This window comes from Cyphomyrmex costatus, unplaced genomic scaffold, assembly GCF_001594065.2.
Source record: "Cyphomyrmex costatus isolate MS0001 unplaced genomic scaffold, Ccosl1.0 scaffold344, whole genome shotgun sequence".
In the NCBI taxonomy this organism is placed as follows: domain Eukaryota; kingdom Metazoa; phylum Arthropoda; class Insecta; order Hymenoptera; family Formicidae; genus Cyphomyrmex; species Cyphomyrmex costatus.
Window position 1 is genome coordinate 122,811 of NW_017277600.1, and position 27,153 is coordinate 149,963.

The 27,153-nt window shown below is 32.6% G+C and overlaps 2 protein-coding genes across 2 annotated transcripts in view; one reads left to right on the plus strand and one right to left on the minus strand.

Annotated features, from left to right (window-relative positions):
- Window positions 1–183: 183 nt before the first annotated feature.
- LOC108776172 (adenylate cyclase type 10) lies at window positions 184–15,985 on the plus strand. Its single transcript, XM_018542704.1, has 29 exons — window positions 184–291; window positions 431–566; window positions 1,037–1,171; window positions 1,385–1,596; window positions 2,183–2,396; window positions 2,763–2,842; window positions 2,945–3,015; window positions 3,336–3,550; window positions 4,020–4,126; window positions 6,842–6,966; window positions 7,471–7,606; window positions 7,871–8,014; window positions 8,903–9,109; window positions 9,198–9,472; window positions 9,523–9,821; window positions 10,039–10,179; window positions 10,266–10,418; window positions 10,778–11,007; window positions 11,217–11,412; window positions 11,495–11,695; window positions 11,856–12,047; window positions 12,177–12,415; window positions 12,581–12,837; window positions 12,911–13,031; window positions 13,240–13,501; window positions 14,161–14,185; window positions 14,423–14,519; window positions 14,931–15,212; window positions 15,381–15,985. The coding sequence occupies exons 1-29, from the start codon at window positions 184–186 to the stop codon at window positions 15,534–15,536; spliced, it is 5,016 nt and encodes a 1,671-aa protein (XP_018398206.1). The 3' UTR covers window positions 15,537–15,985.
- A 21-nt stretch (window positions 15,986–16,006) lies between these two features.
- Window positions 16,007–27,153, minus strand: part of Cda5 (Chitin deacetylase-like 5) — a 55,207-nt gene continuing 44,060 nt past the window's right edge. Inside the window, exons 4-16 of the mRNA XM_018542763.1 lie at window positions 26,354–26,669; window positions 25,768–25,823; window positions 25,338–25,492; window positions 24,830–24,999; window positions 24,660–24,709; window positions 23,938–24,069; window positions 23,306–23,347; window positions 22,713–22,906; window positions 19,749–19,974; window positions 18,582–18,711; window positions 18,088–18,395; window positions 17,593–17,791; window positions 16,007–17,082 (exon numbers count right to left, since the gene is read on the minus strand). Of these exons, the coding sequence (XP_018398265.1) occupies window positions 16,918–17,082; window positions 17,593–17,791; window positions 18,088–18,395; window positions 18,582–18,711; window positions 19,749–19,974; window positions 22,713–22,906; window positions 23,306–23,347; window positions 23,938–24,069; window positions 24,660–24,709; window positions 24,830–24,999; window positions 25,338–25,492; window positions 25,768–25,823; window positions 26,354–26,669 (2,143 nt within the window). The 3' untranslated portion in view covers window positions 16,007–16,917. The remainder of the gene's footprint in view (window positions 17,083–17,592; window positions 17,792–18,087; window positions 18,396–18,581; window positions 18,712–19,748; window positions 19,975–22,712; window positions 22,907–23,305; window positions 23,348–23,937; window positions 24,070–24,659; window positions 24,710–24,829; window positions 25,000–25,337; window positions 25,493–25,767; window positions 25,824–26,353; window positions 26,670–27,153) is intronic.

The window sequence follows — 27,153 nt, forward strand, 5'->3', positions numbered from 1 at the left end:
ATTCGATATTTTCTAATAAAAATATAGAAAAATTTGAAATTTAATTTTATTTACATACACTATATCCTGAATTATCCTAAATAAAAGCTGAAATACGTTAGAACATAGGTATATTTATAGCAAGAAAAAAATTAATAAAATAAAATTATACAAATCGACAGCAAAATTGATTCTAACGAAGCAATGGCATATGATCTAAAAATTCTAAAAAACGAAGAAAATATTGCCACAGCTTGGACACCGGATTTATTTGGTCCTATTTTTAAGAAGAAAAGTTTGACAGTAAAACAGGTTAGATCTTATAGTTAAATCTTTTATATGATGAATTTTTTAAATGATGCTTTTATCTCTTTTTGTTAATATGAATTAATTCGTTTTTAATTCGTTAACTTTTCTCACATGACGTATTTCACTTAATTTAACTGTTTAGGCTTTGGACTTGCTTAATGTAAACGAACAGATTCATCGTATGGCGACTTTCGTTCCCGATGAGATAATTTATGAAGACTTGTCAGAGAAGAGTTTACGAAGCTTTCGGGCTGTTTTAATGTTTTTGAACATTTCAGGTTCGTACCACCGTTTTGCATATGCATAAGTTGTAAATTCATTTGTAAAGTAAACAAAAATATTTTTTTTTAATTAATATAGTAACATGTGATTAATATAATAGGTTTCTCGACGCTATATAAAAAATATATTCACAATAAAAACGGGGGATGTTTGGTTTTAACTAGAATATTAAATGATTACATCCACATCGTGGTTCGTGAAGTATACTGCAGCAAAGGGGACATACTAAAATTTTCTAGTAAGGAAAAATACCCCATTCAAAATAGAATGTATTAATAAACAAATAATTACTTTTTTATGTAAGGAATTATTATATATATATTATAAAATGTAGATTTACTTATATATTGATTCATGTTCATACACTTATATGTGCTCGACCGCATATATATATATATATATATATAGATCATTATTTTAATTTTATAAGAGATCTATTAAAGTAAACATTATGTTAAAAATATAGCTCAAGGGTTATTAGCAGCGTGGAAAGTACGTGATGGCGAATTTATGTTCGACGCTGTACAAAACGTAATAGCACGTGCAATGAGTATACAAGATTCTATAGCAGTTTTAAAAGACATCAACGGTATTTATAAAGGTATTTTTTGCCATATATAATAACGGGTTCAAAATATTCAAATTTACACGAAGTATAACTTTAAATCAAAGAATTAGATGAAAATTGTAATGATGCATAAATTTAAAATAAAAAATCAAGAGCACACGTTTCATTTTTATTTAACTTTGTTTGTATGAGGCTCTGATTTATAAACATGTCTTTTTTTTGTGAATCACGTATTTTAATTAATAGTAAATGTGGCTATCTCGGCCGGGGATGTAAAGTTCTCGGTGATTGGTAGCGATGAAGTTCGGCATTTCGTGATGTGTGGTGTGCCGATCGAAGAGATAAAAGATGCTAAAAAAGTTTCTCTGCCGAATGACTTGGTACTATCACTCAGCGCATGGCAGCATTGTCAGCCAAGTCAATACGAATACGTCATCAAAAATCCGTATAATATAAAGGTATAATGACATTCTAGTTCTAGTTTGAAAGTAATGGTTCTCTATTTTTCTCTCTGTTGTTTTATAAATTAAAAGATTTGAGTAAGAATAATCACTCTATATCTCATTTCTTTCTACTTGATATAAAAAAAATGCGTAAATAATTAACTATTTACATTTAAACGCAAATTAATTTAGATGTAAATTCAATCTATTATTATAATTTAAAGATTTATTTGCTAAAACGATAGTTATTTTTCTGTAAAAATTTTATTTATGGTTTAAAAAAAATATATTCTTATTTTTACAATACCGATTCATCATTGATTATTTGTTTTGAATTGGATTTTCTTATAAACTTTTTTTATAAACAACGATTTCTTATAATAAATTATTGATCTTAAAAAGATTTATTTATACTATATAATTTTATTCTTTTTAAATAAATATATTTTTAAAAAGATTTACTTATATTATTATTTATACTATAATTTTCGCCAGATACGTCTCCCTTATTGGCGATTCTCATTCCAAAATAGTTCCATTTTTTAAATTAATGCATGATTTTGTTAACTTATGAAGATGAACGTGTTCCAAATTTTAACAGATAATAAAAGCGTTAAAGCAATTAGACATAAAATCAACTTACATGACATCAACATTATCCAGTAATCACGTCAATACAAACCATGAACCATCCACGGATGAAAAATTTATAATAGATGCTGTCAGACCATCATCACCTTATAGGGCGCACTTGATAACTATTAACGGAGAATCTCAGACAGAAATTGCTAATAATAAAGAGAAAGCTTCGACAGGTACAATGAATAATATTTATTCTATATTTAACTTTATATATATATATATATATATAACGAACTATTCTATTGTATATCCCTTTTATATTTATTTGTGCTTTATTCTTTATCTATCCCTATTCTACTCATATTTGTCGTACTTTATTATCTATGATAAATTAATATATTCTATTATAATCAAATTGATATTAGTTTCCCATTTACATACAGCTATTAGAATACAGTATATAAATCATGCGTGTTTAATTAATTATTGTACATCTTTCTGTTTCTTTATTTCTAAAAATATCTTGTATAAATCTTAACCTGCAATTTGTTTAGAGTGAGTAAAAAGTGACCTTATTTTACATTAAACATTTCTAACAGCGATTATGGAGATGGCAGCGATAAATCCGAATTTCAGCGCGCATTTAAAAAGCTATTTGATAAAGCCGGTGATTCAACAGGTATCGTTTATCATAATAAACTATTTTAACTGACAACATAAAAGGATATGTGAGTATACCTTTTTTTATAATTATTTGTTAAGTATACTTTGCTTCTCGCAGATTGAAAAAGGTGAATCATTAAGATTTTTGGCGGAGATTAAACGAATTACAGTAATATCTATTAATATTATTCCCGATGAAAAAATTTTAGACAACGAATTAATTCTTTTGATCGACAAATGCTTTATACTTTTGCATAGGTACTGTTACAATACTATGATTAATAAATATTTTATATAAGAAAATTATTATTTTGAAGATTTAGAAGAAGATTATTATTTTATAAATATTATAATAACAATGTAGATTCTTTTAAAATTTTAATTTCAAAAGTATTTTGTTATTAATTTTACAAATAATTACTGTAACGTACTGTTATCTTTTCAGTAATTTCTTTTTGTTACATTTATAAACAAAATAAGAAAATTAATTATTTTAATATTTATTACAGTATAGTTACGCCATACGGGGGCTGTATTAATACAATGGATCTGTACGAGAAGCATATTCTTTTTTGTATCGTTTTTGGTATACGTGGGTATAATAACGAGAACCAATTTAAAATTGATGAGACTTGTAAAAATGGGATCAGTTGCGCGACGCACATATTGCAAACAGTTAAATCTCTTGAAGGGATTAAAGGCGCTTTTGTCGGCGTATCAACAGGTAATTATAGGTACTTTTGTATGAAGATATATATTAGTCGTTTCCATGCTCACATAAAATATTACTCCAATATATCTTTCGTGCGGGTCGGTGTGTAACTAATGTCTTACTATGAACTGTGCTATTCGCTTTAACTTTTATTTCTTAAAGAGTGTTTTTCTGAAAAAAATTGGGATTAAAATAGAAAAAAAATGTGTCTAGTAGTAGAAGCTGGAACGAAACGCCATAATTACGTGATATTCTTCGCAATATATTAAATTAATTTAAAAAGATTTTTAATGTAATTTATTGGCTCATTGATCTGTTTCTCTACATTAGTTGTTAAAATAGAAAAGCATCATAATAATTTTTTCAGTAATTTTAACATAACGTTCATATTATACCAAATTATGATTTCGTCGCAATAAATTTATGGTACAATTGTCCAGTATTGCGATACAAATGATTTGTATTAACAATTTAATTTCAGGAATAGCTTATTGTGGCGTAATCGGGCATATTGCTAGAAGATATTACACAATTATTGGACCGCCTGTTGATAAAGCTATAAAAATTATGGATATTTCCTATAATAAAGTAATTAACAGCTTGACTGATTGTAAGATACTTAAATTTTGTTTATAGTTTAGTTTGTTTGTTAAAAGTAATCACATTATTTTATTAAATTACGCATTGATAATAACGCTCGTTTGTAAAACAATTTCCTAAAAAAGATTTAATAATATAACTTTCTACCTATTCAATAATATTATCAAAAATGTGTAAATATATATATAATTATATTAATTGTTAAAACTCACTTAAGGAGGGATCCTATAGTCTAGAATCTTAAAGAAAATCGAAATTTTTTTTCATTTTTTGATAGTAAAACATTAAAAAAATATATTCCTCTCCTAAAGTATTATTTCAAAATTCGAAAAATTGATGAATACTTATATAAGCTATTTAGTAGATAGCCGTTCGACCGCGACTGTTTGACATGCTCAGATAAGGGATCTGCTCAACGCGCGGAGATCTGTTTTGTTCTAAGGACCTCAATAAAGGTCGCTTAAAGTACAAAAAAAAGTTCTATTGCTGATCAAAGCAAAAAAGAGTCAAAAGAATTTTTTATATATATTTTATGGATCAGGAATAACAAATTAACCAGAAATTAATTGTAAGTATAAAAAACTGTGTATAAATAATATCTAAAACTTTAAACGCGTTTTTCTCGAAATCGTATTTTTTACGGCCGTTGACATTGTAATACGAAAACTAATAAACAGATTGGCTTCAACTTTTGAGTAATTCGAAATAACTGTTATATATTCTGTGTAAATTAATATATAAAACTAATAAAATATTAATTAACTAATAAACTATTTTTTTTATAAACATATCAAAAAAGTAATGAAAAAATCGAACCTTTTTTTCAAACAAGTTTTATTTTAAAAAATTTTGTAATTTTTTACCTGGAACGAGATTTTCACAGAAGAGGCATTAATTACCTATGAAAATATACTTTATTTTTTTTATTTCAGATCGTTTGAATGGGCATTACAATGTCAACGGCGAATTATGGTTACACGATATTTATATCTCGGACAAATTTTAATAAATCATATGACAAAATTTGTAATTAACTAATAATTATGTAACGTCTTTAACTCTTGGCTGATCTGGGAATACAGACGCACTTTGGATCAGCTATCAACCAATAACGATATTGCCTTTGTATGAACACTCAGAGATCAGAGACAACGAGATTGCTAATGAGCTTGCAAGAATTGGCTCATCAGCCAGTTTAGTGGGACCAGAATTGGCTTAGAGTACCCAGCTATATTGGTAGGACCATGATGAGGAGCTGGCTGCGAGAACGCCACATCGACTTTCGGAAGGAAGAGACAATTAAGGACCAAATGCCAGCAAGCGAGGGCCTTGATGGGAGAGGTGCCTTGCCAAGAATATTAGGGCCTAAAGCAAAGCTAGAACTCTAACGAAATCGCCAGATGTCGCTATTTTACAACACATCGACATATCTTTTATGTACTATCATTAATATCTCACACAGGCAATGATATAAGCAGTCGCTGTCAATTTTCGTAATTTAAAAATATTTCGTAAATAAAAATATCGTAAATTTGTCATGATAAAGTGTATAAGTCTAATTCTAAGCACTCGACGCTGTTTCGCTACTATTTCTTAAGTACAGATTGCGCAACTTTTATATGAAACAAATGTTGTTACGACGTGCAACGACGTGACAGCTCTGGAGCGCCGTATTGGACTAAAAAATGGTAAAAAAGAACTCAATTTATCTCACAGGCACGTATTAATGTGTATAGTTTAATCCTGTAAAAGAATTTTTGAATCTGTAAATAACAAAAAAAGTATTTACGATACAAAAATTATATGGTTTAGTCAATAATACAGACGACTTTAGGATCAAGCACACGACAAGAAAGCGAATTAATATTTGTAACAGCGATATCACGGACATTATTACATCTGAAGAAGACTCAATACAGGAGTCGAAACATGTCATGTATGCATACAAAATTTTATTATCTCCAGAAGTTTTAATATACATGAAAATTTAAATTGTAAGTTTCGTTGACTCTCAGATTTGCCCTTGTTATCATCCTCTATTGTTTTAACATCGAGAAATTTGTTTATATTTTAATTTTAGGATCTTCTTAAGAAGAAGGGTACCTAGACTGGCAGTACAGATCTCCATGGGTCATAGTTTCACCAACTACCACATGCATAAGTTGGGGCACTGTGGTACTCCAAAATGCAGGAAGTGCAAGCATAACGAAGCATTCTTCACGTGCTGTGTGAATATCCAGCTTATGCTAAAAGTAGAGGGCTTATAGGCTTGGAATTTCTCGCGTCCGAGCAGGTATGTCAACTCCAGGTCAGAGACCTCCTCATTTTGTGGAAGAAGACAGGTCTAAATTGACCCAGAGTTAATTCAGCCGGGAAGACACAATGGACTTTCTCGAATCTGCGAGTCGTTAATGGGAAGGAGTTTCCTTCCCGAGGATATTATTTTTATTATTATTAATTATGTATAAAAGTGCCCCTAAAATTTAAAGTTTTTAGGAGTTATAAAAAAAATTCCTAAATTTGTTTTATTTTCTTAGCGCTCTAGACTGGAATCCCTCCTTAAATATCAGTTTTATACCAAGAATTTATCACACAAAATTCGTCAAAAATGTGTATCAAATAATATTATTATTTTTCATAAAATGACTTCAGCTTGGTGTTATCTCGATGATTGTGTTTTATCTAACAAAACTTGGTTTGCAGGTTTCTTGTGATTATGACACAGTGTTGCATAGTCATTTTAGAAAAGATCAATTTCGTTCTCGAGGTATAAAAACGTTGCAACGATTGGAGAAATATCACATTTTCGAATATCTTGGCGATGCACCGTGAGCATTTAAACTTATTCCTTCGTTTAAAAGGAGAAGTAATAATAGAAGAAATATAGAAATAAAATTTTATCAAATACCGAGCAACATTTATGCTTGCGGCTGTAACTAAAAACAACATGTGACGAAAGCAAATAAAGCTTTATCCAAACACTCGGTTTAATTTGTACTTCGCTATGATTTATTACATTTTATTTAACAACATAAAAATTATAAATCTGAACTGGGTGTCATAGTATAGCAATGCTTTTCTATTTTATTTATTACAAGTCTTAGGAAAAACGTTCAAATAATTCAAAATATAACACATTATACATTAAAATATCGTTTTTATCATTTCTATTTACTTTAATATCAAAATGTTTAATATCGATATGATTCTTATACATTTAAAAGATAAAAAATAAATGGAATTAATTTATTAAATTGTACATATTTAAAAAATACGATTTTATACAGGTAATAAAATATACGTAAATCATATTTTCCATAATATCTTTATAGGGCACAGAAAGACATAGCTTTGTCTCTAGACTATGGTTATCCTATTTTGGGTAGACTGCAAGAGATAGAATACTTCAACGATATTCTAGACGATATTGGAGTCACAAATCGGAAATATGCAGGATTATTGATAGAGGTTTGATTGAAAGTTCCGAAAATAAAGTAAGCGTTTGTAAAATAAAATTATCACAATAGTAAGATGTTATAACTGTGATAATTAATTTGTTTAATATTTATAATTATATAATAACGTTTTAATCAAAATTATTTACAAATATTATTATAATCTTTGTTATATAACTATAAAGATAAAAAATAAAAAATCAAGAATTTAATATGGTTATTTTCTCTAGAAGTTTTACACGCATTATAAAATTAATCTAATCCGTTATATGTTCAGGGAATCGAGAGATCAGGAAAATCTAGACTTTTAGACGCTTTCGTCACGAGCGTTTGTAACAGACAAATAAGACCAATCAAACTTTCTCTTCATGCGACATACGCGGAGAAGTCTTATTCTGTTATATATCATATAATTTTGCAGGTACAAAACATCATTTGTTTTATTTTACAGATATATGCATTTTGTTAAAATTTTTATAAAATGGCTAAAATAAAAGCAGAAAGAGAGAATTTTGTTTTATAAATTTTTAGATTTTTATAAAGCGTAAGAACAGAAAAATAATTTTAATATTTTTTGGAAAATTTCTATTTTTTTCACAACCTTTTTTTGAATATAAGTATGTATTATAGTTACGGTGTCCTTCATTGCGAAGTCCTTTATTTTAGATAATTGTCCTTTAGATTATTTTCTTCTTTCTTTATTTCTTTAAAATATAATTTTGTGCTGTATTTTTCAATATTACTCTTTACTGTCCTTTATTTTGACATTACGGAAAATTCTTTCACAAATAAAACAGCTAGGGTTGCTATTACCTAAAGTCGCCTATCACTACAATTTGTTTTTGTTAATTATATTTCTCAATTTTTTAAATTATTCAAACTGGAGGTGTTTTTATTTTTTTATTATTTTGAATCTTTTAGTATTTTAGATCATATAGGATTATTCCTATACAGTCGAACAGTTTTGAACTATCAAAAAACTGCGTATTATCTTAATTTAATTGTACTGTGTAATATAATTTTATAATACAGAGATTCTTAACAGTCACAAACTGGTTTGAAAACATAGGAGGATAAAGCCCTAAAATTTTCAGATTTGTCTTTTATTTTTTTTAAGAAAAAAAATATAATCATTGTAATTATAATGCTAATATACAGAGGATAAAGAAAATTAAATATTTTTAAATTCTTAATTTCAAAAGATGCAAACTTAATTTTATGAAAGATACCTAAATGTGTCAGTTTGCTTTAGCAAACTTAGTTTTTGCAACAGAGACAAACTGCTTCAGAGAACTGTAATTTCTTATAGATACTTGAAGCTGAAGATTGCGAGACCGTCGAGGAACGTGAAAAGGAATTACTTAATAAATTAGGTGACGTTCTTGCCTTGGAAGATTTATGCTATCTGAATATTTTGATGAGAGTTCGTTTTCCCCTTTCCGATTCTTATTACTCGGACACCGATTGGCAACGTCATACGAAGACTATCAATATCTTCAAAGCAATATTAAAACAGGCAATGTCATTATTTTATTTTGTAAATAAAAGATTTGATACTATTCTAAAATCGTTTTTATATAAATTAATGTGATCATTCACTGCAGTTGAAGATTAAAATTTGCATTTTGCTTGATGACATTCAACACCTTGATCCCGAATCCTGGCAATTTTTATCGTCAGCTCTTGATAACTGTAATGTCGTCTTAGCGATGACGGTGTTGAAGCATCACTCTTGGAATGACTTGTCCCATGTTGAAGCGGAGATCTACAAAGATAAAAGGCTAACGAATTATAATTTGCTCGGTCTGACTGTAGATCTGCTCCCAATATTTGCGTGTCAATTTTTGAATGTCCTTGCAATACCCCAAAAATTATGCAGGTATTGTCACCATTTGTTTTTACTCGGCTAGTTCAATATCATTTAAACAGTGGTAGGATTTCTATTAGAATTTTGCAAAGACGCCGGGATGGTTATCTCGGGTGGTGCGAGGCTTTACTGACGTCGATCCTTCAAAGTAATGGTCTAGATTTTGTTAAGATATCGCCCAGCGAAGCGTTAAAACTCAATCTTATTTTTCCAAATGGCACTCTGGTGACAAAGCTACCGATCGATCTGACACCAGAAGAATCGGCACCACCTTTATCCTGGTCGCAAATGAGTCTTTTAGATGTCTGTGTCACGAATGAGAATTTCTTTAAGATTACAAGCAGAGATCGCGACATAACAGGTAAATCTAACATTTCATTAATTTTTTCACTTCTTCCAGCATCATAAATCTTTCTTACTTTGCCTGATCTTTCACGACATGACATATCAAATGCAATACAAAATAATATTAGGTTTGTGACGATATTTTTAAATATACGAAATGTCTTTGTAATTATATAAAATTACGCCGATACATCAAATTCTACATTAATTTGTTTATTAAAAATTCTCTCTAGAATTAAGGAACGAGATCTATAATAGAATGAATCTTTATGAGCAAGATTTCATTAAGTGCGCTGCCACGTTGGGCAGAGTGATTAAACGAAGCATGATAGAAAACGTAATGTTGAATGCGATTCCACTGCACACCATTAAAAGTGAGTATTGTTAATTGCAGCTCTCGGACTATCTTATTATAACTGAATTACATGCTAGCTTAAATGAATCTCACGTAATTCTACAGCCGTTTCCGAAATGATTCGAATACGGATATTAGAATGTGCTTCTCTGCAACGACGAGATTTCCACACTGAGGATCTTATCTTCTGTATACATAAAAAGCGACAAACATTTTCCGATATGCACCACTCATTGTCCTGCAATTGCCATCATTCACGTTAGTTCAATTTCAAAAGCATTAAAATATTTAACAATATATCAAGTAACGCGGTAGCGTCGCAAAGTATAAAAAAAAATAGGTCATATAATACTTAATACTAAAATTATAATTACAATTAAAAATATTAATAAAATTTAATATTTTACAATATTTAATGATATTTAATATTAAATAGACTGATGACATGCGCTTCTCTCTCTCTTTCTCTCTCTCTTATAAAATTCTCATTAATAAAAATTGAAATCTATGAAAAATAAACAATAAAAAAATTGCAATAAAATTGGTACAGTTCTGTAAATTCCTTTTTATCTGGTTTTGTAATTTATAATAAAATAAATAATATCCTGCCATTTTAGGAGCTGTTATTAGCCGTCATTCCTCATCTCTTTATGGTCATTGTAAAATGCTAGAGTTCAAAGTCAATGCATTTCGCAAGATGATAGACAATATACAAACGGATAAAGAAAAACAAGAACATCATACAAGAGCAGCTAGGATATACGAGGTGGACGCTCGAAATTGTCATTCCTGCGGTAGCGGTCGTTTTTTGAGAATTCTCAGCGAAGATATATTCAAAGAATTGAAGGTTGTTTAGAATTAAATGTTGATTAATTTTTTGAACATGTGTTTAGAAAATAGGTTTTTAAAATTCATAGTAAAGTTTACAAACAAAATTAAAAATCAAATTACTTAAAATTACTTCTTAAAAATAAATTTTATTATTAAATTTCCCAATTTATTATTAATTTTTTCTAACTTTGTTGAAAAAATGAATTCGTTTAATATTTTTGTCAGGAAGATATATCACATTTGAAACCCAGAGCTTCGTTGATCCGTCGACGAACATTTATCGAAGGTAAATGGACGATGAAAAAACCGAGAATACATGAACGTTCAGCACGAACAGCCGCTGCGGAGAAACAACCAGATTCTATCGATATTTGTAGAGTATCTATTATGCCGTCAGATATTAATGATGAAGAAGATGAAGGTAATAGTTAACAAATATATATTTACTTTAAAATTTGTTAATTTTAAACTATATATATTTTAAACAATATATATTTTTATAGTAGTTTTGGAAAATGGAGACAATGACAGAATAAATATAACATTTGGAAAGAAATCTACGAGTATTTTTCTAGAAACGACAACAGATCTTTCTCATCCAAGCTTCTTAGTGAAATTTAGCCATATTGATTATCGTAATTGTCAATGCGACAATATTATCAGCCATCTTTTCTGGAAGTTGCATCATCATATTGAAGAAAGTGGTAAACTAATATTAATGTGTTCAAAACAAAATTAAAAAAAAAAGTTATAAAAAAGTGTTAACATAAATAATTAAACTATTTTAAGCACACTTTTGTAATGTACGTAAAGCACTAATAATCACACTAATTATTAGATTCTTTATTAAATTGTATTTTTTAGGAGAAATCGACAAAGTACTCGAGTTTTTTATACAGTACAGCGCCGGAATAATCCAAATTGCTCAACCTCTTTATGCTATTAAGCTGCTCTCGATTGCCGCTAAAAGAAGTAAAGCTGTCGAAGTGGAAGAGTTGATTGATAAGGACACAGAGAACAGTATCACGAATAAAGGAATCATTCTAACTTTAATGGGTCTGTGAAACTTTACGAAATATTCCGTAATAAAATAAAATATCCTTACTCATTAGTCATCATTCCGGGGAAAAATTTTTCTAAAGAGGATGTATCGTTATTTATCGTATATATTAATTACATTCACAGGTGATGCTCACAGTGCATTAGGAAATTATGATCAAGCTAAAAAATACTACCTCTTGGCGGTGAAACTGCGAGGTACTCCGCCTAAGGAGAAAGGCATCTGTTACAATATAATGTTAAAAATGTTTTGTAAACTACAAGATCCTCCTCATTATTATACAGTTGATGAAGAATCAAAGAGACTCGCTGTAAAGAAATTGGAATTGGCATCGTACTTACGACGACTTTGTGCCGGATTCATAGTACGTAGCTAATACAGCTATTTCTTTTTGTGCAAATGGTTTATCCAAATAAGGTGAAACTGAAAATAAAACGATTACAGAGAAGATATACAATATATAATTTTTAAGGATTTTTTTATTATTCTAATAACTTTTTTATAAAAAGCGTAGTAATTTTTTTTATAGGCAGAAAACAAATTGAAAACGGCGCAGTCGTTTGCCTTGAGAAGTTTCAAGCTCGCGTTTCTAAGCGTTAACAGTTTTCTAGAGAAAGGCGAAATATATCTTGCCACAGTACGAGTTTTACATTGCACAAGAAACATTAAATTAATACAACATATCGAAAGACTAATGCTAATCACAATACAGAGAAAAGCTGTCTGGAATGATGCTGAGGAAATATCTATGGTGGCAAATATTTATCTAACGATGTATCAAATTAGGTATAACGTCTTAAATTTGATGCATAAATTAATCCATATGTCTTAAATTAAATTTTTGCGTATGTGAAAATAGGGTATTAAGAGGTAAATTGGAAGAAGCCGTACATATAGGTATAAAAGTCTTAAAAATATCCAAAACGTTGCATTTTAATAAACTGACGCTAATTATTATGCCTTCATTAATTCAGATAATGGTATTGCTTGAAATTAATCTATTCTCATAAATCTCTTGTGTATCTACGTAAATTTCCTAAACAACGCAAAGATCCAAAATTAAAAGAAAATTAAAAGAAATCTTCCGCTGTTTTGACATTTTTGTATGTAGACATCTTTTGGATCTTTTCACGTTATTTAGGATGTATACCATTGTTTACTATACATAATACTTAATAATTTGATTAGTTATGGACCAGACGCGTCAATGTAGCTGTCGATTTGATGCGGGAATTGTATTTTTTGGCAGACGAGGACATGGATTTGTCAGCTAAGACATGGTATTATGCTCTTTCTTTAGATCTCATGTTGGATGCAGGAATAGTATTGGAATCGTACGAGACATCTTATAACTATTATGAGAAATTTATTGGTAATAACTGTAATGCAGTATGTATAGATGCATTAAAATTTATAAATAATTACCTATTTATAATTTTCTATAGAGAATGTCCCGCAATCACTATACAATATTCTAATATATTTAAAAAATTATTTATACGCGTTAAAAACTTGATATAAAAATGTTATAATTTTCAAGTTACGAATAATCAAATTAGTATAATATCGCGCACATTCAGATTACATTTGCGCTTACACATGTATCAATCTGTTATTTAATACTCTTATAACAACTTTTATTTTTAGATTTTCAATTCTCTAATTAATATTTTACATTAAGAATCTGTTTTTAATTAACTTAATTATTAAATTGTATTGTGATTGTGGAACAGCTTGTAAGTATAAACTATCTTTAACACTTTGACTGCTGAACTAATTTTGACATTAATCAAATCTAATATTTATTTTAATATTTTACTGTTTCTTTGGATGTTGAAACATAGTTTACATTATTACTTTGACATGTCTTAAATTCTCAGTAAAATTATTTTTAATTTGGAAAATAAAAACATTATGCATAAATAATAATGAATGATGAAATCTTTGTAAAAATATTGCGAATTTTACACATCAGTCAAATTTAAGTCAGACGGCAGTTAAAATGTTAAAACTATGTGTTATTTTAACTCGAACGAGTCGACTGTACAGCTTACAGATCCAAATTTTGCGTATGGCGTGATCCACAAAGCCTGTTCCGCTTATTGACAGGTCTATGGATGTACCAGCTTAGAATGTAAATATTTATTTTCTATTCGCATTTTACCAGCCATGAATCAAACACTATGTGAAAACGATAAATTAAAATGTTTTTCTTTCTAAAGAAACAAACTCTTACAATTCTTATTACAATTAACAAAAAAATTCATTAAACATTTTCAAGATCCCTATTTTATCTTTTGACATTGTGATTTAAAGTGATTGAATAGATATATTGTTCGATTTTGCTAAAAAATACATTGTGACATAACAGGGGTCAAACGATTTCTAGTGTATTTGCATGCAGCGCGGAAGAATATGTAAAAGACGTCACTTGGCATGACTTTTCTCGAATCCTTACTTGTAGCAAGGTATGCCTAAATTTTCGAACATTCACACTTCATATTCTTCTTCTACACATTTCATTCTTTTTATACACAAATTAAGAGTCTATAATTCTTTTTTCTTTTAATAAAAATTTAATAATTTCTAAAACAAATTATAATTTTATAAATCTATCATAAAAAATCCATTGTTTTTTGCTCTCGGGATTAGTTATCAGATATAGTAATAATAGTAATAACTATTATATAAAATATATGAGAAATAAACAACGAATAGATAAAATAATTGTAAATAAAAGAGGAGATTATAATTAAATACGAAAATAAAAATAAGCTACATTTTTGTTTATTGTTGCAAATAATATGCTCTTCTTATCTAAACAACATGAAAAAAATGAAAAATTTGTTTCAATGCAATGCTTTAATGCATTTTTTAAGGGATACGAGTGTTATTTGTTGTTATTACTGCGCTGCATCAATACGAAGCACTCTGATGAGCTACAAAATATTGTTCAAAATATTTCCAAAATTAGAAAATGCCTCAAGAATATTTCCAAGCATACGACAATTATAAAACCACGTTTTTATTTATTGATGGCATATTTTAATGTTCTTCGGGGCCGCAAATCGAACACATGGATCTATTTGCATAAAGCACAGAAATTCGCGATTGTACAAGGAAACCAATTGATGATGGCATGGATCATACAAAATAGAAGAGTAATAATTTTAATTAAACATAATTGGTTTTTATTAATTGATAGATAAAATAAATTGAACATACCTTTACTTTTCAATTAATTTATCTTTAATGGCAATATTGGCGAATAATAATGATTGATGATAAATATAAGTCTTCTAAGTGGTCTGACAAATTTTTTGTTGCAGACGTGGAGGGAGAAAATTTATAATAATATGGCGCAATATTGGTTGGAGTACATTGGATCGACAGATATCGTGCCTTGGCAGTATATTCGTAATTTTAACATCGATACCTGGTCCACTATCCTTTTTCTTTTACCGGTGCCTGATATACACTTATAACGAACAATGTGAGAAGCATGATCTCTCATCTAGCATATTGTTCTCATATTTATTGCAATCCATGATTATCTTCATAGACACTGGTTAAAAACGGAAAGAAGATGTTCTAGCGAAATATTTATTTATTAAAGGCATATTACATTTTTATGTTCTAGAAGATAAACACGACGATCCCTTCGTGCGCACGATCTTCGTGTCGAGAAAATTTTTTCGGTCCTTTTCTATTTTCCACAAATTGACCTCCGCGCATAATGAATCTCGATCTCGTTGCGAGTTTCGCTTAAATACAAACGTTTCCAGCGACTGACGTTTACACTTACATCTCGACGATTAATTATTACGTATTGCGATTTAATTGCTCTATTTGGCCGAATTTGGCCGAGTACGCCAAGGATGTTTGCGAATTCGAGAAGAAAGAATGTAGAAAATGAAAGAGGAAAAAATAGTAGAAGGAAAAGAGAGAAATTGTGAGAAAGAAAAATGTGGAGAAAACGTGGAAAAGCATAATGAAAAATATATTTAAAAGACAATCCATTAACCGATCTACTTTCTGTTGGTTTTTAAAGAGGTAAAGAAAAAAAAGGATATAAGGTACAAAAGGATACAAAAGATGCTTTAAGTATTGTCCGCGCAATCTTACATACACGATTTCTCTTTTGTTGATATATCACTGATTTAATTTAATCTCGATATTTCATAAATATCGCTTTCTTTCAATTATTTAATTTTCAATATCAACCTACTACCCGACTCGCAATCGCTTATAAAAAAAAATTTGATCAATTTAATCTATATGTATACTTATGTGCTAAATATTTTTTTCTTTCACAAAATAAACTTTAAATTACTACTGATGAATTTCTGTTTAGTTAAAAAATCTGCTCATTGATGAATGTAACAGCATCTTGGTTTGATTAAAGGTCCAGTACGGCTGCGAGCGTGATTTTTATTTAATCCAGCGTGAAAACGGGAACTTTGCGAGATCCTGTTCATTGTCAGCATAAAAACTTGCATCGGCGTACTCGGCCCAAATGTGTCCGTCGGGACACGCGCGTGTAATACTTGAAGTTACCTATCCGAATAGAAGAGTATCTCCCCTCGCGCGCTACCACAATGCTTCCCAAACAATGCGAAAGTCCAAAAGATATTTACATCTAAATATTGATTCTGTCTAAAACGCAGCGTGACCGAAAGATTCGGATGTTTCTCGGATATCTAAGAAATTGAAAACTTCTCTCAGACGTCCAAGAAACTCCCACGTCTGGGAGATTAAGATCTCGTTTCAGCATCTTTTTTAGATATTCGCGTTGTCCGGGTTTGCTACTCGTTCGATGGGACTCTCCCCGATCGCAACGAAGTTTGAATCTTCTCTTCGTGTAACTCATTCGTGGGCGTCGACTTCGTTGTCGATGCGACTGCTACGTATACCGGTCTTGCCTGTCCAAGGATAAATGTCCGGGCATGCTTGGCAGGTCTTCATGTATCTTACTCCACTCTTATGCCAAAGATTGCAGACCTTCGCGTTATTGCATTTCTTAGGTCGGTCCTGCATCATATTCGCCGTAATATAATAGAGTTCTTTTATTACAATAAATTAAAGCTAACTCAAGAATCGTTGTTATTATTGTTATTATTATATTAAAATAGGATTTAAAAAATATTATTAGTTGTAAGAATAATGTTTATGACAATTTTAAAATTAAACTAGCATACAGCGCGCGCTACGCGCGTGCATTTCATGTCTCTTTCATTTATTTTATAAACAGTGATGTAGTCCTAAAAAAAGAGTCAACAATATCTTCGATATATTTCGATCTCAATACATTTCATGGTACACATGTATTTTTTTTTATTAGAGAGAGAAAAGAAAAGAATTTTTAATTACTTTGCAATATTAATTTAGCACGTTTTAATTATTGTCATCGAAATATAAAAAAATTAATATTCCAATTTAAGAAATAATAAAAAATATAAAAACTTTTTAAATAAATTGTTTGTAAAATATAAAAATCTCTAGTGAGCTAAGCATTAAAGAGTTGATTACAAAAAGTCTTACCGGATAATGGCATCCAAAGGGTTCGAACGTATGTAGAAGCGCCAGAGGCGTTGGATTCCTGATCCATTGTATGGCCTGCCAATTAGTAATTACCCATACGTCATCCATCGCAACAATGGTGTCGAGAAATGATATGAAGCCTTCTTTATGATGCGGCTGAGTAAACCATGCGGCATGATAGAACAGACCGAAAGGCGCCCTGCGGAAAGGTGCATCATGTTACGATAATATTAGTATAAAAATAACTTGCAAAATAAAAACATTTATTTTATTTAACTTTCAATTATAATATAAAAGTGAATCTTTTTATTCAAGTAATTATTTTCCGCAATGTCAGAACTTTATTGAATTGTATGAAAAGAAATTAGAAATTGATGTGAAAGAAACAATCTGTTAAGAATACACGGACATTGAACAAAGAAATTTATTTCATGGCTTGTTTCAATTGTTTGTCTAATAATCGCGTATACGAATAGCGTGAATCACTTTACCAACCTATTAGTCGTGTAATGCCTCTCGAAGTTCTTAATGAGCATCTTGTAGACGCCGTCCGGAGTCGGTGGGTTACTACAAGCATCTCCCATGGAGCACCTACCTCCATTGAGATCTTGCCACATTACCATAGGAACTTCCCACAATCCTGGATAGGATCTCGTGGGACAGGGTGGTATCATGCAGTCGTGGAAGAGCTTGTAATCCAGCGTGTACGGCCAACTGGGCGGTCGGTTCTCATAGATAGGCATGGAGGAGTCGTACGTGAAGTTTGTGTCCCAGAGCATTTTGAACATATTGTTTCCCCCGACCTGCGTCACAAATAGCGTACAGCAGAGTTACACAGCTGCAACTTGCTCTCTTGAACGGCGAAGAAATCTTCTACGATCTTACAGAGTTTATGTCGAAAAGAATCATTCTAAGATCGTTATCACGTATATTTTACGTAATATTTTTTTACGAGAATAAAGAATGAATAAATACTACAAGATAATTACCGATAAGAAGGGTGCCCTCATTCCTCTAACATCCTCCAGTTTGACGCCTCCGTATGCAGACAAAATTTCGCGCTGCCCAGCAACTTCTCGCGCCCACTTTCGCGCCGAAAACTGTTCGCCGAAACTGTGCCTATTGCAAAGATTTATCGTCGTGACGATCGCTTGCGAATTACGAAGAGTTAAATTCTCTCACGACGCACCGATCCATGGCTGACAACACGTCGGAAACGCTTTTCTTTCTTTTCATTTTTTTTTTCCATTTTGATTACATAAGCATGTCTTTCATTCGAACGTTCGGCTTTTGCAAAATGACGATATCGACAGCTGACGCATAAAAGATGGAGATGATTTTGCAAGAACCGAACGAGCGTGGTTGTTATGTCATTATGTTACGTGCATTATGTGCCTTTTATATTTACGTATCTTTTATAAACTTAGTGTAAAAGAGAAAAAAATAATGAAATTAAATACAAGAATTTTCGAACGTGTGTCAAGCGTCATATCAATCATTCAACATTCAAAGCAGAAGCGATTTGTTGACTGATCCAATAAGCACGAATATGACTCATTAACTTCTTCATTAGGAAAATAAGCTAGTGTTAGTGTCTTTATCGAATTATGTAAAAAAAGTGATAACTACTCAACGCCTTTAAGGCGATTGTAATTAATTTGCATCTATTTGCGTGATATTAGTTGACAATATGAATGATTGTTGAATAAGCATGATTACTCGAAGTCGAAATGCGCTTGATTTCACAAATAAGAACAATTAAAATCTCAGAAATTAACTATTACTATTAACTTTATACATCTTTACGTATTTATTAAATATTATTGTTAATATCACTAACATAAATTATAACACATAAATGTGATGGAAGAAACAATTAATAGATAACTGTAATTATCACACAATTGTGAATGCTAATTTATACGTATTTTTTTACGTAAATGTGTTACATGAAAACATATAATTACGATAAATAAATACCAACTGCGAAAGATTTAAAAAATCCCGTACAAAAATATACGAACAGTATTAACAACCACGAGATTATATAATTTATCTAAGCGTTTAATTATAAATAAAAATAAAACCCGTGTGCTACTTCGCCTGCCCGGCGGCGAACACTGTTCGCAGATCTTAACGACGATTCGATTACTTACGAGACCGTGTGGGAGGCAATCTCGTGGCCCGAGGCATAGAGATTTTGAACCTGGCTGTAGTCGGTCCATTCGTGGGACACGTAGAAGGTGGCCGAGATGGGACAGCCGTTGGGGTTCTTTCGTCCCTTCTCGAACAGATCGGAGTAAAGACCCTTGTTCAAGTCGTTCACGGAATCGTCGAATGTCAGGAGGACGATTTGCGGTATTTCCTCCGGTAGGTATTCACCTGTTCGTTACAGGATCGCGTTCAGGATTCAAAAAAGGAAGGAGCGAGAGAGGGATAAGACGGACACGAGAGAATCGGGACACGCGTTCGAGACCGTGTTGAAATGTGTGTCATAGATGTTTTTTTTTTATGGATATGAGTATCGATGTGATAAGTTTTTTTGAGTGTTTTTTTTTAATGCAACATATATGTGTGTGAAGATGTTAGAGTGGCGCGTGATGGGAATGAGGAGCATGGCGAGGCGTGAAATGAAAGAGAAAGAGAGAGCGAGAAAGAAAGAAAGAACACAAGAGAAGGCGTTAGTATATGCATCATTAGTATACACGACACAGGTGTGTCGTACGCGCCCGGTGAAACCGCGGTTTACGGCGTGTTGCTATCGGACCCCGCGATCCCTCATTTGAGAGATCGTCAATCTCCTATTTGATGAAGGTACACTTGCGGTTTCACCGGTTGCACGCAGCAATATGCGTTTTCATCGTCCCCACGGAGGATCCTCTAATTGCACGATGCCACTTTCAAAGAGGCTTTCTTAAATAGTAGGCAGAAATTCGCGAGCGTATTTCGCGAACGATTTACGGCTAAGAAGTACTCGGAGATACAAAGATTCATTGAACTGAACACTTCAAGGTTTTAAAGAAATGAAAAATCTTTCCTTCCTCTCTAACAGTAGTTTAAGTATTTAATTAAGAGCTCATTCCACAGAGCGTCAGATTTCAGAATTTAAAAATTCAAGGATAACCAGGAGAGATTTCTCAAGATGTGTGTCTCCAATAATCGAGAAATTCGAAGGACTTGACGTTCAAGATTAGATATTCCATGAATTCGACAAAACTCGAATAATCTAGTTGTACAATCCAATCGAATTAAAGGACCCTTCGCGGTAAATCCTTCCCCGATTCAACGCCCGCTTGGAGCATTCTCGAAGAAGAGGTAGACGATAAGTAGAAATCAGTACGTTAATTGTATACATGTGGTCAACGGAGAACAGACGTTCGATGCGAGCCTCGCTCTTTTGGTTAAAATAGTGCAATGATGTGTGATATCCCTCGGTGTTAATGCACTTGCTTTCGTGATACGTTTTTATCGACTTACGAGACCGTGTGAGACGCCATTTCGTGGCCGTCTGCATAGAGATTTTGCACCTGGCTATAGTCTGTCCATTCGTGCGAGACGTAAAAAGTCGCTGCGATCGGGCAGCCGTTTGGATTCTTACGACCGTTTTCAAACAGCTCGCTGTATAAGGGTTTGTTAAGGTCGTTAACGGCGTCGTCGAAAGTGAGCAGAACGATCTGCGGCGTCTGCTCGTTCGGAATACCACCTGTGCGTCACAGTTGCATTATGTAGCTCGTGATACGATCACCAAAGCTGTGTCATGTTTCTCAGTCAGCGAAATCAAGAAATGTTTCAATTTCTATAATGATTAATCATATCTTAAAAAAAAAAAAGTATATGCCGATTTTTATAGAGACCAACTACTATTAACAAGATATAAAATAAAGCAATCGTTTAGATACTGAAAATAGCAAGTATTTACTAATACGTAATCTTGTCAGTATTTTAATGTTCTATCTGTGTTACTACTGCAATGTGCACTATTTATACAAAATTAACAACGCCTGCGAATCAAGATCTTGATTATGTGGCAAAAATAATATTGCACTTGGTATGAAAGTTTGAATTAGTTAACAGTCTTTCTTAAGCAATAATTCACCTATATATATAATAGTAAGAACTTAATAAATCCACAATTCTTAGGAGTGTTCTTTAGGTATTTATACAATTTTCAAGGAAATTCAAATTAAAAATTTTAACTGTGATCGTAACAGGTGCTCTTTTTATTCTCAAATCGCTATGCAAGAATCATGTTCTCCAGAAGTTATCTCGTCGAGGCGAAAGTAAGGCGACATTCAATGATCCGAGTAACGATATCGAAATTTTTCTCCTACTCGTAGTAAATAAAGTAATCGGGCACATTACGCATCGATTGATCATTTGATAAACGCCTTCCGGAAATGCAAATTACTTTCAATTTCGAAGGGCGACGCACGCCACGAGCGTATCGGGCGTAGATCTGTTTCACTTTCGAGCGTACTATGTAACGGTCGGTATGTATGTATGTAACATTAGAGAATCGGAGAAAGTCACGGCGAGGCCGTCTATGTCTAAACCGTTCGTCAAACTTAACATTCGCGGCGCGCGACCGTTTGCGTAACGCGCGGATTTTTCACCTGACATTTCGCCCACGATTAAATCGCGTCTCGTTACATCCGCGCCCCACCTCGATCTTTCCGTCGAAAGGTGACAAAATTCGGCGACCTTTGAACGAGATCTGCTTCGCAAGACGTCCCACTTCCTCATTTACATTCAGTCGGCGCAAGCGCCCAGACTTCCGGCACGCGGAATGCAAACTTTTCCGTCTCGTGTTTCTCTAGCTCGCAGAACGTCATTTCCGGTCTACTTAAGTAATCGAAATGATCAAAATGATCGTTTCAGAAACAAGAATTTAAACCAGTTCGTGTAGCATCTGTTGAAGATATTTGCAAAAAAAATTTCACGATTATTATTAATTTATTTCAGCCGCGACTTTAAACTTTAAATCACGTAATTTTGTGTTTATTTCTGGACGTTAAAGAATTACAAATAAATAAGTTCAATCAATGTTTAAAGCGAAGGTTTAATGAACTACACGAGTGGTTTTCACGGCAAGGCTGATTATCGCAGTGTCGCTAAGTTACCTGGTATATCGGAGCCGCCGCAGCTACAGTCCGGAAGTAAACAGACATCTCTGCGACATTTCGCCGCCGGTTTGTCCACCTGAGGCGTTGGATAGATAGGCGCCGGTCTTACTGGAGGATACCTGTATATGTCAATGAACTCCTGTGCCTTCGAAACTATCTCGGTAGACGGCTTCAGGGTAGGTCGAGATCGTCTGGAAACGTTTAATTGAAGTTGAAAGGATTAAACGGTGTTATTCCTTAAGTCACATTCATATCCTATATATTTCCTTTTTTTTTTCGAAAAACTCAAATAATTTGTTATAACATTTATATCAAACTTTTTTAAATACACTAAATACTGTCAAAGAATTAATCCAGAATGATAAAAAGTGACGAAAAAAAGGACCGTGTAATCATCGTGTGTATTAATTGTAAGAATTAAAAAGATATTGTCGGATAATATATTGTTCTGTATTTAAAAAACAGATTGAAAGTGAGTAATCTAAATGCTGCGGTGTCATCATGAAACACTTGTGGATTTATGAGCGGCACGAGTTGTACGTCAGTTAAATCATGCCTCGTTGAAGAAAGTGAATTGACAATGAACTTACGGTGGTGCCGTACCCCGATGAATCTGCTGCGGCCGATCTCGGCTGAAAAAAGAAGAGAGAAGGAAAATTAGAGCGCAAGATAAGATCCGAGAATTTCCGGTGGCAGTGAATAAGGAAAATGCTCGTTTACTGCGTCGCGGAGAAAGCGACGGACTTCGTTTTGCCGAGAGACCGAGAGGCGAAATCGGGTCTCGGCCGACGGAAATCGGCACAGGGCCGTCTTTTTCGTGTATTGCACCATGTGCATTGGTCTGGTATGGAGATTAAAGAAAATCGTTCGTCATACACAAACGTTACGCGGTTCTACTCGACGAAGGCACTTAAACTTAACAGACGTAACTGACGTCCTCGAGATGATATAATTCAAGAAGTTATTCGGGACAGAGACAAAGAGTTGACGAGGGTGCTTCATAAAACATATGCAAGACGGTATAAGTTTGGTTTGAGTAGAAATAAATCTTCTTTACTATTTCATGTGGAAGGTCGAGACAATACTTATGAGTTCTTTGAGATTTGTTCGTCCTTATACTGTTATCGTCGCAAATATAGATGTAATAAATTTGAGCCTATTTTACACTATTTAAAGCACTTATTGCGAGAAAGAGTTAATTAAGTCTAAACAAGTGCTATACCTTGGTGCATTAATGGTGTAGGGTCTGCCGGTCGTGCTCGGAGTTTGCGTGCTCGTAGTCAGAGGTATAAAGGTGTCCACGATGACATTCGGCGTCGTCACGTGGACCACGGGATGGCTGAGCACGTTTGTCCTGCATTTGAAAATGAATTAATAGAACGCGCGACATCACGTAATCGTGGATCTTCGATTCCATTCTGACATCCGGATAAAAACCGGCGGGACAGGTCTTGATCAACTTGGTGCGCGCGACTATTTTTAAACGGTGATTAGACGCGACAACTTCGCGCGATGGTGTGAACATCGACACTTTTAAACGATAAATCGCAATATCGTGAGAGAAAGGTGCATCCATTAGCGAGGATGAGGTAGGTGCAAGGAAAATAATTTCTTAAAATAACAGCGAATTTTTGAAAGAATAGACAATGTACATTGTTAAACACGTATATTGTTGTATGACAAAGAAGACACGAGAGTCAATTAAGTCAGGATTTTATATGTGTGTGTATATAATTTAGTTTTCTTAGAGAGAGAAATATTTTCTAATGATAAAGTTCAATGATAATTACTGTATTTAAAAGCAATCAATTATATAAATACTATTTTATTATATAAATACCAGTAAAAGTTAAAATTACTTTTAAATGTTTCAAGTCACGATAAACATGTGAAATTCTAAATAAGCGAATTATTATATAATAGATGAAGAAGCAATTTCCTTACCTGAACTGTTGACCATCGGAAATACGGAACTTATTCTTGTTCAGCTGAGCCTGAAATATGAAAAAACGAAATTATTTTTAGATGCGTATAAAACATTTCTTTTAACAGAAACAATGCAATTTTATCATAATCTTGTTCAATTCGTTGTTATATGTAATACGTATTTATACCTGATTCTCATAGATATCATAATCTTGTATGTCGTGATTCAAATTATACTTGTCTGCTTCGTTCACGGCGACTTTCTTCGGTTTCTGGTATTGCTTCGTGTTTACCTCACTAATTTTCACATTTGGCTGCTGCACCGGTACTGATTGATTGATAGTATATTGATTGTAATCTATGTAAAATAATACAAGATCATTTAAAACTGCATTTATGTGTTTGCAGAACATTAAAATAGATTTCATTTATCACCACCATCCATATATTATGAGTTTTATCTGACGTATTTAAAATCTTTTTAATCAATGAAAAATAATTTAAAAAGACAAAAATAAAATGTAGATCAAAACAAAATATTTTGTTTCTTTCAGTTTTTTAAATTTTCAATTTTTGTTTAACTATAAGACATAAAGATCTTGAGATATCAAGTGAGAACAATGTAATACAAGATTATTTTGTACATTAATCTCGAGTATACAAATTTTTCAAAGTAATTCAAAGAAGATTGCCTACCGTCGTCTTTATAAACGGAAACGTCATCGTCATAAATCGTGTAATACGGATAACTCTGATCTGGATCACTATAATAAGCCTTGGACAAGACCGGTGCCACGGTCGAGGCTAATGTTTTAGCAAGCCTCGACGATTCAGTGGTTGGAACAGGCGTTCTAAAGCGTGGAAAGAAATTAGTATAGCAAAAGGTAACGTATTTTTGATTACGGCGTTTTCGCGATAAAACGTGCAATGTATCAGAGGATCGTTCTATTATGTAAAATTTCAATCAACAGAAAGATACCATCAGAGAGATGGCCGACTATGCGATAGCGTAAAGTAGTTTGTAAAGTTTTGCAGAGAGAAATCACGGCCAAATTAAGAAGTCTTACTTCATCGCGATAAAAATTATTCTCTTTTCTCAAGTGATTTGTAACTTCGTTATACCAACCTGTAATGAGATTCGGCTTGGGCGCGTGAGCTTACCAGACTATCCTTCTCCCTTCCCTAAAACACACACAACGCTGTAAATTCAATAGCCAACGGTATCCTTGAATCGCCGTATTCATGGCTAATTGAGCAAATTCACTTTGACATTAAACTGACGTATCCGTCACCTAGTCAATGCAAACTTTCTATTTGTGTTTTCTCTGAAAAAGAACCGTCGACACATCCCTATAATTGTTTACGCGATTGAATCACGAACTGCAGCATTAAATAGCAGTATAGCAGCATGTTTGTTATTAATAAATCATTTAGCTTATTTAACTGTTTAATTGTTTATTATTATTTCAAATTACATTTCACGCATTTAGAGAATGTAAAATCATTTGGCTTATTTAACTGTTTAATTGTTTATTATTATTTCAAATTACATTTCACGCATTTAGAGAATGTTTATTTTAAGGAGAGAATTATTTGTTGAAGTGCATATCCTCGGACACATTATTTAAATAATAATTCTATAAATTAAGAATTAAAGGAACGTTAAATAGTAAATAAAAAATTTAAATCACGCGGACGTTACTGTGACTTACCGATATTATATTCCGTCGTAGACCATCGCGGTCTCGCTGCACCTGGCCGATCGTTGAAGGTTGTCCCCGGTACACTCGTTGCTGCCGATCATTTTCGACCTCCGAGGCGGGACCGTACTCGTCATCGTGGTAATTTGTTCTCGAGTGCTGTCGTCTCAGTTGCCTCTCGGTGATCTGCGAGACCGGCGGTGACGCAGTTGTAATCGTGATCGGCTGTCTCTGGATCGGTCGTTGTTGTTGCTGCTGTTGCTGCTGATCTCGTAACTGTTGCCGTTGCTGATGTTGCTGTTCCTGCAGCGTCTCGAGTTTCGCAGATCTACGATCGCGACGGTTCAATTTTAAGAGCAATTATCGATTCGCGAGGATAAATTGATCTTTCAAGGAAACAAAGTTGAAAGCAACAAGATTACTTCTTTGTCGAATATTTAATAATGTCAATTCAACATGGGGAACTGCAATGTTAATGCTAATGTAAGGCAATTGCATATAAATATGTGGTAAACGAGTGGACCTACATTTCCGTACAAGAGTCGCATAGAAATAAACAAGATAATAAATATAGCCGAGGAAGAGACGATCAGAATGTCAAGTATCTGCTTTCTATGCCGTTTGGAAGCTAACAGTGAAAAACGATTCTCCTGTTAACATTCTTGCGGAAACGTAAAAGTATAATAAAGATTATATGTTACCACGTAGCTATCTTCCTGAGGATTTCTTTTTAAACGGCAAGGACACGCGGAATTCGAGACGAAGCATAGCAGTTGAGAAACTCTTTCCCGATTACTCGTGCACAATACAAT

What these genes read in the sequence shown, in the direction of transcription:
- LOC108776172 (XM_018542704.1), top strand. Translation starts at nt 184, where the DNA reads ATGGCATATGATCTAAAAATTCTAAAAAACGAAGAAAATATTGCCACA. An exon ending in GAATATCTTGGCGATGCACC is followed by an intron (nt 6,967 to 7,470) that starts GTGAGCATTTAA and finishes ATATCTTTATAG; the next exon opens with GGCACAGAAAGACATAGCTT. An exon ending in CAGAGATCGCGACATAACAG is followed by an intron (nt 9,822 to 10,038) that starts GTAAATCTAACA and finishes AATTCTCTCTAG; the next exon opens with AATTAAGGAACGAGATCTAT.